Source organism: Ascaphus truei, chromosome 8 (genome assembly GCF_040206685.1).
Source record: "Ascaphus truei isolate aAscTru1 chromosome 8, aAscTru1.hap1, whole genome shotgun sequence".
In the NCBI taxonomy this organism is placed as follows: Eukaryota; Metazoa; Chordata; class Amphibia; order Anura; family Ascaphidae; genus Ascaphus; species Ascaphus truei.
In genome coordinates, this window is record NC_134490.1 from 69,539,489 (window position 1) to 69,551,794 (window position 12,306).

The window sequence follows — 12,306 nt, forward strand, 5'->3', positions numbered from 1 at the left end:
TGTGGGAAGGCATTTCCAAAAATGCAGTTGCCCTGACACGTGTTAAGTTTATCTCCGTCCTGTCCTTCTACCATACTTCCCCTTCACTGCAGGTGTCCCCCCAGTGTGCAGGAATAAAGAACAAATGGATCAAAATAAAGTCTTGGCTAACGAGCTTTAGATGTCCTAGAAATACAGCCCTGTGCCCTTCTTGGCAGGAAGAAAAGATGTTGCTCAGTCACTTTCTGTTATCTGGATTTGAAATGTATATGAAACCCCGTGTACTCCTCCTCAAATACTTTCATTCGCGTGCTGTAGAGATATATTGTACAAAGTTCTTGCGACACATTCAGAGCACACTTCAATGTCTTTCAACTTCACCGTAAACATTCCTTTAAACGGTTTAAAAAGAAAGTGAGCTAATGACATCGGACACTTTTGCTGTCCCTATAAAAACTGTCAGAACTCAGCGTGGTTTTCCATCCATTCATTAAAGTATTTGGCCATGAAAAGGGTGTGTGTGCCGAGCACGCGCATCTTAAGTGAAACGTTGTCTTTTATAACTGTTTTGTTATAGAAATTGTGTTTGTGTTGGTGATGTTTTTCATTAAAAATCAAAACACAATTTCAGTGACAAAACGCAAAGAAGTTTCCCTTAGAACGCGCGTGCTCGGCCCACACCCCGTTTTAGCTATTTGCACTTCTATATTTATACTAACTGTGAATTCCTCGTGTTTGTTTGTGTCTGTGTGTGCGTGACTGTATGACAGTGTGGGTGAGTGACAGGATGTGTGGGTGTCAGGGTGACAGTATGTGTGGGTGTCAGGGTGACAGTATGTGTGGGTGTCAGGGTGACAGTATGTGTGGGTGACTGACCTAGTTGGGTGACTGACTGACCTTGAATTAATCACGTGGGTGGGTGACTGACTGACCGACTTACTGACCTGGGTGGGTGACTGACTTACTGATGTGGGTGGGTGACTGAGACCCCCCCTCGTGCAGTGAGTGGCCCGGAGCTGGCCGAGCTTCCCCCGTGCAGTGAGTGGCCTGGAGCTGGCAGTGCCCCCCCCCGTGCAGTGAGTGGCCGGAGCTGGCCGTGCCCCCCCCCCCGTGCAGTGAGTGGCCGGAGCTGGCCGTGCCCCCCCCCACCCCGTGCAGTGAGTGGCCGGAGCTGGCCGCGCCCCCCCTCGTGCAGTGAGTGGCCGGAGCTGGCCGTGCCCCCCCCTGTGCAGTGAGTGGCCCGGAGCTGGCCGCGCCCCCCCCACCGTGCAGTGAATGGCCTGGAGCGGGCCGCCCCCCCCTTCTGCGGAGTGTGTCCCCTCTCCCCCGTGTGTCCATGGATCAGCGCTGCCTGCCTCCGGTGCAATTCTGTAGGACAAACTGCACCTGACCGAGAGAGAGTGGGGGGGTTGGTGTGTGTGTGTGTTACTGCCTCCTCGCGGTGACTCCTCTTGGTGGAAGCTGGCAACACTGATGGCCTCTTCTGTCAGGAGTGATGTCACTTCCGTCTCCAATCATCTACATTCATGTTGCTAAAGAAGTTTCACTTCAAAAAACGCTTGGACTACAACCCTCAGTCAGGTTTATGTAAACATTCCTGGTAATTGATAATGGAATCTATAAATCAATGTTTTAAGCTAGCTATATGTTAATACAAAGTTTTACTTTACATTTTACTGAGCTACATAGTAGATGAGGGTAAAAGAAGACGCATGTCTCCTGAATTCATCCTATATTTATTGATCCAGAGGAAGGTTAAAAAGAAGAATATCCCAATGATGTCTCATGAAGGGACTAAAATATATCAAACAGACACTCCACTAAATTTATGCTATTTTTTTAAACAAACCACATGGGGAAAATTCCTTCTTGTTTCCAGTAATAGAAACAGATTTATCCCTGGTAAACACCCTTCATATGTTTGTAGCCTGGAGCTCCAGTGGCTCCTGGAGACCCCCCTCCCTTGGTGCAGCGCGGTCGCGGGTGCCGACAGCCCGACGGCTGCTTCCAAGGGTGGGGGCTGGAGCAGGGAGCAGCGCGGCTTCCTCCGCCTGCGGCCGGTTGCCGGGGACGCGATCGGGCCGTTGCTAAGGCCGCGATCGCGTCTCTAAGGTCCCGGCGGCCGGTGAAGCAGGGCGCCGCCATTGCGCTGCGGTTTGCGCATGCGCAGGGACGCGATAGCCCCAGAGACAGGGCAAAGTCGCGCGAGACTAGGGACAGCTCAGGGAAGGTTGAGGCAGCTAGAGGGAGCTTGCGCAGGCGCAGGAGAGGTAGGGAAAAGCCCGCGAAGCCCTAGCCTACCAGGGAAGGCTCTGAGCTGGGACTACAGATCCCATGAGCCTCTGTATGCCCCACGTGACACCAGGGAGCCAATAGGGCTTAGGGAGCCTCTGAAGAAGAGATACATTTGGCGGGCTTACAGCACGTTAGCTAGCAGTCAGAGATCGGAGCAGCCCAGGGACGGAGGTAGGGTACAGGAGTCCAGGACTCACTGTACTAGGCCAGCACCCCCAGGGTCTGAGGTAGTTAGTACTCTGAGAGAGAGAGTGTTGCCAGGGACTGCTCTAGTGAGAGGGATCCTGTCACGCAAGTTAATCCGTTGGAGCAGGGGAGCTGTGAGGGAAGGCAGGGCGTGGGGAGCGAGTACAGCTCCTGTGGCCCTATAGGTACCCACACCCCAGTTAGGCCCCAACCCCCCACTAGGGTAGTGGGTTAATTGCTGAGGGAGGCCCAAGATAGGGACGCTGCCCTTAGTTTAGAGTGCTGCCTTGTCAGAGTCACAGCGGTCAGTGCTGTGAGGTCTGACAGGCAGGCACCTTGTTGCGCAGCATGTTGGCTGTCAGCATTTAGTGAGGCTGAAGGGACTTGGGTAGTTAGGGGAGTGGGACAGGTCCTTAACCCCTTTAGGCCCATAGGAGTTCCCCAAGCCACTACAGGTTGCTGTACTATAGGGACGGCCTATAGTGTAGCACGTGCCACTTAGATGAGAGAGCGACACAGCGGTTGCTGCTGTTCCTGTTGAAGCGGTTCGGACCCACGTTGGGGTCCGCAGAGACAATTCCGGAGTGGGACCGCCCTGGCGGTCCACGCGTGCCAGGAGTTCGGTTGGAGGATCAGACGGATTCATCACACGTCTGACCCTTTGCGAAGCCAGTTGCTGATCCGAGTACCGGAGTGCTCGGCAGGTATCTGATACATAAGTGCACCACCGGGCCCTTAGCTTAACTGTGACTGCGCAGTCACCCATTGACTCTCTGCAAGAGTGCGGGACATTGGGTGGGGTTTCTTTGGACACTGAGTGGGTTCACTTGGTGTTGGGGAAGCGTCCTGCGCGACGCAGTAGGTGTCTCCTCGGTAGAGGGACACAGGTTATTATTGATGTGCTGATGGCTATTCATGTTAGTAAAGGTATTAGTTAATATTATTGTATTGTATGTCTTTATTCACTGTGTATGTGTTTATTGATTGTCCTGCGAGGAACCACTCCCCCTCTGGTGGGAGCCATCGCAGGTGGAGGCGCTGCACCGAATGTAAGTGGTTGTCCGTAGTATAATTGCCCCAGGTTCCCCGTGGCGGAAGCTCAGCCCTCCTGTGAACCAACAGGTATGCACCACACTGAGTAACGATATATGTTCCTGCACCCACACAGTATAATCTGCGATTGGGGGGGGGAAACCCGTTACTTGTTTAATAGAGCACTCCTTCCTGGGGTCACTTTAAAAAGAAGAAAAAATGATTATGAAGCAGGTGGTCCCTGGAGCTGAACCGCATTAATTACAGCTGAATAGATTCAGGGCCGCCGACAGGGGTGGGTGGGGGGTGGGGGGGAGAGCCAGGACAATTATCCCGGGCCCGGTAGCAGCGGGAGGCCCGGCGACAGGACAAAGCAATTAGACCTGACCTCTCGTGGCCTCCGGGCCCCAGCTCTCTCCCAGCTGTGGGCCTCCCTGCTTCCTAACTGTCCCATGCCGGGCCCTCTGAAGTCGACGTGCATGCCCGAAGTAAGCTGGGCTCGGCTTCCGGCACGCGCCAGCATGCGAGAGAGGCCCAGCGCGCGCTGACGTCAGAAGCTCAGCATGAGGGAGAGGCCCGGCGCGCGCTGACGTCAGAAGCTCAGCATGAGGGAGAGGCCCGGCGCGCGCTGACGTCAGAAGCTCAGCATGAGGGAGAGGCCCGCGCGCGCTGACGTCAGAAGCTCAGCATGAGGGAGAGGCCCGGCGCGCGCTGACGTCAGAAGCCCAGCATGAGGGAGAGGCCCGGCGCGCGCTGACGTCAGAAGCCCAGCATGAGGGAGAGGCCGGCGCGCGCTGACGTCAGAAGCTCAGCATGAGAGAGAGGCCTGCAGCTGGGGGAGAGCTGGGATCCAGTGGCCACGAGAGTTCAGGCCCAACATTCATTGTCCGACCACCGGGCCCCCCGCAGCCACCGGGCCCGGCCAGAGGCCTGACACCTGAGACTAGCCCCAAGGTAAGGGGTTATATGTATTTATATGTATTGGGGCATCTTGTATGTATTGGGTTTTCTAATATGTATTTTTTTTTTTAAATATATTTATTGGGGGTTTTAATATGGATTTTTTTTTATATGGATTTTTTTTTATATGGATTTTTTTATATGGTTTGGGGGGTTTTATATGATTTTTTGGGGGGTTTGTATTAATTTTGGTTTGGGGTTTATATGTATTGTTTTTTATATGTGTTTGGGGGTTAGAATTTATTTTGTATGTATTTGCAGCGGTGGGGTATTTTGGTATGTATTTTGGTGAGTGGTTTTTTTTGGTATGTATTTTGTGTGAGGTATTGTGTGAGAGGGAGTGAGAGTGTGAGGAGGAGGGATTGAGAGAGTGGGGTAATTGACAGAGGGGGAGAGTGAGAGGAGTGAGGGAGTAAGAGTGAGACACATGGAGAAATACATGTGAGGCGGGGGGCAGGGATTGAGTGAGAGTGGGTTAATTGATGGAGGAGGGAGAGGTAAAACAGACAGGAGAAAACAACATGGGAAGAGGGAGGGAAATAGAGGAGTCTTGCGAGGTGTGAAATGGGGGGCTCACAAGACCACCATCACGAAGTCGGGGGGAGGGGGGCCCAGTCGTAACTCTAGTCCTGGGCCCCGGGAAATCTGTCTGCGACCCTGAAGAGACCCCCTTGTTCCTGAGATCCTTTCAGTACCTTCTTAGATGCTGCCAGTTACTTCCTGATTCTTAAATCTCCTGTCTCACGTGGGCCTAAAGGAACCACCGTGGTTTCCTATTGGCGGGTCTGCCGTGGGAGATTGAAACCTCCATTTTGTTTATGCTGCTGGGGGAATCTTTGGAGATATCTTGGGAACCAGGGGGTATCTGGAGCTTAAATGAATGTAATTTAGCTCCAGAGACTCCCTGCTTCCCACCTCAGTCTCCATAGGTAGTATGTTTCATTTAACCTCGCTGGTGAAATCTCCTTTCATTTCTCTTAATCTGTACGAACTATATATTTACAGAGAATAATATTAGGATCAGATAGGGAAGAGTTAATGATACACATACTGTATTGTGATATATCAGATTCTGTGCATTTCTGCTTTTCCCAGTACAAATTAAAGCAAATCCACCAGCTTTGACGTATATAAAATCCTTTGTTAACAAACCTGCAGGTGAAAAATCTCATTACTGTATAAAATGATGCAGAATAATATGTTAGTGTGAGATTTGTACAGATGTCCCAAAAGTTGTTTCCAGGCTCAGAGTTTATCATGAATGAGGAAAATGAAACATTATGTCCGAACAAGGGTAGAAAAGAATCTTCTTAATAAGGAGAGAATGGGAGAGGGAGAGGGAGAGGGGGAGGGGGAGGGGGAGGGGGAAGGGGAGAGATATCCTGTAACAATATTAATTAATATATGTAACTTAAGCAAAAAAAAAAAAAAAAAACAAGGTGGTGGGGTTAAAAGGAGGTAATGGGCCTAGGGTGTATAAGGAGGTAATGGGCCAGGGGGTATAAGGAGGTAATGGGCCTGGGGGGTATAAGGAGGTAATGGGCCTGGGGGGTATAAGGAGGTAATGGACCTGGGGGGTATAAGGAGGTAATGGGCCTGGGGTGTGAGCGTGAGGTATATATAAATGTCATTTCCCTAAATCATTTTTCCCAACAGGAATTGATCAGGGACCCATTTCAGTTTGCAGAAGAGATGAAAGATAAAGTTCACACTCCCAACACTGGCAGCTGCGGTGGACCAACAGGCTGCTGCTAGGAATGCTGGGTAATGCAGAGGTGTAGATGCACAAAGCGGGGTCAGGAGAACACATTTCTACTCTTATTCGTCATAATATGTTACAAACAAAGATCAGAAGGAAACATTTTCACTTGATTTGCTATAATAAGGAAAAATATGAACTAAATGAAACTATCACTAATGTCCTTGATTTTATTTGTAGAATATGATTACCTCTGTCATGTGTTTACTAATTCAATAAATGACCCGAGGAATTGCACTGTGTGTCTGTTTCAGTGTCTCTCCTCCTTGGCTGGTTAGGTCCTTCCAGCATCAATAAGGTGAAGTTACATTTGTTTTCCCTTAATCTACAGGGAATTTGTGGGATCTTTATTAGTCATTAATGCCAATCTCTGAGTACTACTCAAAATACAATGTCTACAATTGTTTACAACCAAGCTCAATGCAGCAATCATGCCTATTTAGGACATTCATTTTGTTGTAGAATTTTGGGGGGGCTGGGGGGGAGGAGGGGTATCTTCTGAAACGGAATCATGCAATTTTAGCTCCCCTAGTTCCCCAGTTCCAAAGATAACTTACCATATAAATTACCAGTTTACTTCCAGGATTTTCAAAGATGGTACCCACAGTCATTCAACAGAAAGCTGCAACATCACGCTTCCAAGCTTCCTATTGGTTTACGGGACCTGGTACTGTTGAAAGTAGTTATCTGCCACCAAATGATGGTTCTATGTCTCAATACCATTGAAATACTGCTACAGCTGTAACCTGTACTGGTAAAAAGCCATCGACCTTTGTGGTGTTTTACCAACTCCTCCCATTACATAGTTACATACTGTAGTAGATGAGGTTGAAAAAAGACATGTGTCCATCAAGCTCAACCTATGCTAAATTTAAATGACAGATCCTTTATCCTATATTTGTACTTACAGTACATTATTGAGTTATTTAATGGGACCTGTTAGAATCTGAATCATATAGCACATTGAAAGTGACTAAGAGGTCACAAAGGCCCCTATATCAATGCATTCTATAGTCAAAAATAGATGGGATAGTATATGTAAAGAGATACTAATATCCCTGTGGATTGCTGGATATAAGGGATAACACACAGACAAAGGCTAAGGTGAGCGAATCAACGTGCTCCATATCACAGTTAAAACAAAAATAATAAAATGTTATTGGTTAACAGAAGCGATGAATATATATATATATATTTATATATATATATATATACAGAGTATATATATATATATATATATACGGTGACGGTGTGAATGCAGAGACAAAAGTGTTTACCCTTAGTGGTCTGTCACCACATAGCAGTAAGAATCATGGGCGTCCGCAGAAATTTTTTCAGGGGGGGGCATAATTTTAACGGCCAGTGCCAAGCGTAAAAGTGGTGGTGAGTGCACCGTGGTGAGCGAGCCTGACCAGCATAAGGGGGTTTTTCCCCCCCATCTCCCATCTCTCTCCCCCCCTGCATCTCCCATCTCTCTCCCCCCCCTCTGCATCTCCCATCTCTCCCCCCTCTGCATCTCCCATCTCTCCCCCATCTGCATCTCCCATCTCTCTCCCCCCCTTCTGCATCTCCCATCTCTCCCCCCTCTGCATCTCCCATCTCTCCCCCCCCTGCATCTCCCATCTCTCTCTCCCCCCCTGCATCTCCCATCTCTCTCCCCCCCTCTGCATCTCCCACCTCTCCCCCCTCTGCATCTCCCATCTCTCTCCCCCCCCTCTGCATCTCCCATCTCTCCCCCCTCTGCATCTCCCATCTCTCTCCCCCCCCTCTGCATCTCCCATCTCTCCCCCCTCTGCATCTCCCATCTCTCCCCCATCTGCATCTCCCATCTCTCTCCCCCCCTCTGCATCTCCCATCTCTCCCCCCTCTGCATCTCCCATCTCTCCCCCCCTGCATCTCCCATCTCTCTCCCCACCCTCTGCATCTCCCATCTCTCCCCCCTGCATCTCCCATCTCTCCCCCCTCTGCATCTCCCATCTCTCCCCCCCTGCATCTCCCATCCCTCTCTCCCCCCCTGCATCTCCCATCTCTCCCCCCCCTCTGCATCTCCCATCTCTCCCCCTCTGCATCTCCCATCTCTCCCCCCCCCCCTGCATCACCCATCTCTCTCCCCCCTACATCTCCCATCTCTCTCCCCCCCCCTCTGCATCTCCCATCTCTCTCCCCCCCCTGCATCTCCCATCTCTCTCCCCCCCCTGCATCTCCCATCTCTCTCCCCCCCCTGCATCTCCCATCTCTCCCCCCCACTGCATCTCCAATCTTTCCCCCTCTGCATCTCCCATCTCTCGGTGAGAGTGATTAGGGGTGCCGGGGTGCAGGAGGGAGGGCCAGAGGGAGAGTCTGGGTGCCGGATGGGGAGTTAAAGCGCGGGAGAGCGGGAGGGCACGTGGCGGCCCCCACCCCTGTCCCCCCCAACCTCCTCCCACCCCAATCTCCTTTGCCCCCCCAATCTCCCTCTCTCCCCCGCATCTCCATCTCTCCCTGGTCCCACGGGTCCCACCCGTATGCGGCTGCCTACCTCAGGCCGGCGGCCACGGGTTCAGCAGACGGACGGTGAGGGACGGTGAGGCTGGAACTGCAGATGGTTCGAGGTGCCGTGGTGCAGGATGGGGAGTTAAAGCGCGGGAGAGCGTGGCGGCCCCCACCCCTGCGTGACTGCTGCAGTCCCCGCCCCCGGCCTCCCATCCAATCCCGGGCCGCGGCCCAGCATATTTTATTACGTTAATGCGAGGATCCCCTTGCCCCCCCCCTGCGGACGCCCATGGTAAGAATCTGAATCATTAATAAAACCCAGCTTATATCATGTCCTGAACGAGCTGTTGGTTACTGCTATTTTTTAAGTGGCTGTTAGAATGGGAATAACATGCACACACACACACACACACACACACACACACACACACACACACACACACACACACACACACACACACACACACACACACACACACACACACACACACACACACACACACACACACACACACACACACACACACACACACACACACTGAACGCTTCTACACAGAGAATTGCACAATAACAGATACAGTATTGTATCCTTGCTTTGTCAGTTGGAAAGTTTAAGATATTTTATCTTCTGTCTGTAAATTAAATATAGATTCAAAATACTACTGCAATTTACTTCAGCAAACGTCTCTCCCTTTAACTCCTAAGCACGAAGATCCTTGAAAAGCTTGATGCAGAAGTATGCCATTTGTTGCTTTTTCTTGATATCTAGAATGACCGTCTTTATTGCCATACATGAATAATGACTGACACCTGCTGGACAATAACAGCGTATCCTCACTTTCTTATTATTTTTATTCATGTCTTTATCAGTCACCTTTGCATTGTCGTTGTATTATTTGTCTTAATCCTATATAAATAATACGAACCGGCACCTCAAAAAATGTCCAATAAATGCCCAAATGAACTGGTGGATAGTATAACTCTGCATTGTTGTGAGTAGGATTCTGTTTTTTACCACCAGACCAGCATTACCACACTACTCTATTTGTAGAACTTTATTGTCTTTTTAATATTTTTAATAAATTAACTTAACTGTTTTTCAGCCGTTTTATTTGTAATTTGCTTTCTGTGTCTGTTTGTAGTGTTCTTTATAGTATGTTGTTTGTTTGTCGCGTTTTTGTTAGTTTTATATTGTTTGTTCCTGTTTGTTGTTTGCTGTCAGCAGTATACACTATGATTTTCTTCTGTGTTTAATCCTGCATATCTCGAGACGCTTCTCTGCGGATCCATCAAGCTGATCCAGGTGTGCCAGATTGGACTTCTATACAAGGTTCCCAATACTATCCACTAGTTCATTTGGACATTTATTGGACATTTTGAGTTGCCGGCTCGTATTTGTTACTTGTTATTATGTTCTGATCTTGTTCAGTCAGTTTTGATATCAGACGGCCTTTTCTCATATATATGAGTTTCTTACACTATTAATTTATTCAATCACTGGTTGTCACATTATTTACTGTTTAATATCGAAAGCGCTTTCAGCGCCGTCTTTCTTTTTGCTATATAAATAATACTGATTTTGTGAGTATTAATAAAGAATATTATAGGCTTAAAGCAAATTCCTTAATGAGACTCTGCTCTGATTATTACTTTAAAATTATGATCTACATTCTGGGCTCTTAGGGGGTTATTCATTAAACTTCGAGAGTGCCGATCGGGGCACTATCCCACGGAAACACCCACTGACTTTAATTAATATTTGTTTCTGTTCTCCACGTGGCAGTGGGTACTAATGGGTAGCCTGTTACAGCCAAGAACAGTGGAACAACAACGTTTCAGGTCCTATATCATCCTGATGAAGGGTCCATATGGGACTGGAAACGTTGTCTTCCCACTGTTCTTGGCAGTCACATTAACTGGAGAATTTCATTACGAACTTGTGAGTAGATGCATTAACAGCGGGATTATGTGATATACTCGATCTTCACTGACATGTGACTGTAGTTTATGTTGCTATAAAGATTGATATTAAAGATCTTGCACCAAGAGAATTTTGTTGTTGTGTGCTTTTACCTTTTAGAAGTACCATGGTGGTATCACACATCTCATTCCTGAATCCATGCCATTTCTTATGCATGTGCACACCAGTCTATTTTAAAAAGAAAGAAAATTATTTGGCACTCTCTACTACCTACTTTACACATTGCGTACTCTATTTTATTTATCTCCCATTTTGACTTTCCTGTAAGCCAATGCTGCTGCCGGTTTTACCTGTCCCCCCTAAATCCTCCACATTTTAAGGACCATTAACTAATGTAATGCAGGAGTCATTAACCCTTCCTACCTCAATTAATCTCTTATTCTCCACTGAGATAAATCTTCGAAAATGTGTTCACCTTTTGCTTAGTTAGCACGTGCACACGATTGTAGTTCATGAACAATTACTAATATGGCTGCCGTCATGAGATGCATGCACCAGAGAACATCAGCAGTATACAAATTCTGTCGGCTACTTTAGAAATGTCATACTGCATTTAGCCTTTTAACTTGTGGAATTAACTGTTTTTTTTAGCAAAATGCACAGCTCTAGATTCTACACTGCAAAAGAGACAAAGGTATCACCCTCTGAACAGAGATTAAGAAAATGGGTCCCTGTGTCAACCTTGAAATGATGGATCCATGTCAAGGCTTGCAGGGTCTCCATGGCTGCTGCGAAGGAAAATATAGCAGCAAGGATGAAAAAGCCAAGAGTACCCCTTTGCTGGTCAGCCAAAATTTTGCAAGGCTTCCAACATGCCAGTCTTTCCACCCAGTGACCCTATGTTACTTACTACAGACAGGGTTACAGGGATTCTGGTACATCAGGGTATTGAACTCTCCTCTTCACTGAGGTCCCACTTGAGAACAATGAAGCACCCATCATGGACCAGGCCATGGCCTCAGGTGAACTCATCCTGCAGGCTTCGCAGGGTTCCCACATGAGAACCACAGTGCATCACCAACCGGTCACCCTCCGCTGGCTTCAAACTTTGTGACTACACAACTCAACAAGCGTCACAAGTGCTGCTGTGCTGAGGAATTAGAGCGGCTGTCAGGAGATCCATGAGATGAAGGAAAGCCATCTTTCTTCAGATAACTTTACATATTGCACTGACACGCACGGTTATCAGCACCTCTGTAGACGGACAGCATCCCTCATAACAGGCTAGCCCACTACTGTTTGAGGGGCCAGAGGACGTTGCATGTCTGATCCCCAACACATAAAGGTACAGAGGAACTGAATGGCTGTACCAGCACTTTCAATGGCCCTTCCACGGTGGGTAAGCCCATGGGATGCAGCAACCCACAAATCCCAAGAGGACAGATATTGAGGAATATCTTATCTGTGTGAGAACCCTTAGTTCCACACATCACGTTGGCTGCCATATCCAATGAGCAATACAACAGTTGCTGCAAGCACAGCCAAGACCAGGCGCATACTTTTGGACAGCTGTTATTCCAAGAGCTTTACAACACATGGACCAACAATGTAAACGTTATTGGTTTAAGGTGAATGAGAACTCTCCCTGTAAATCTCAAGATATAAATCATTTCTCACACGAGTTATACGCTGATGAACTCAG

At 48.3% G+C, this 12,306-nt stretch overlaps 1 protein-coding gene and 1 pseudogene across 1 annotated transcript in view; both read left to right on the forward strand.

The window, feature by feature from the left end:
- LOC142501918 (arsenite methyltransferase-like) overlaps positions 1–6,448 on the forward strand; it is a 37,693-nt gene extending 31,245 nt beyond the window's left edge. The window contains exon 11 of the mRNA XM_075612510.1: positions 6,109–6,448. Within this exon, the coding sequence (XP_075468625.1) occupies positions 6,109–6,207 (99 nt within the window). The 3' untranslated portion in view covers positions 6,208–6,448. The remainder of the gene's footprint in view (positions 1–6,108) is intronic.
- Positions 6,449–11,327: 4,879 nt separating this feature from the next.
- The window catches only part of LOC142502181 (arsenite methyltransferase-like), a 52,199-nt pseudogene continuing 51,220 nt past the window's right edge, over positions 11,328–12,306 (forward strand).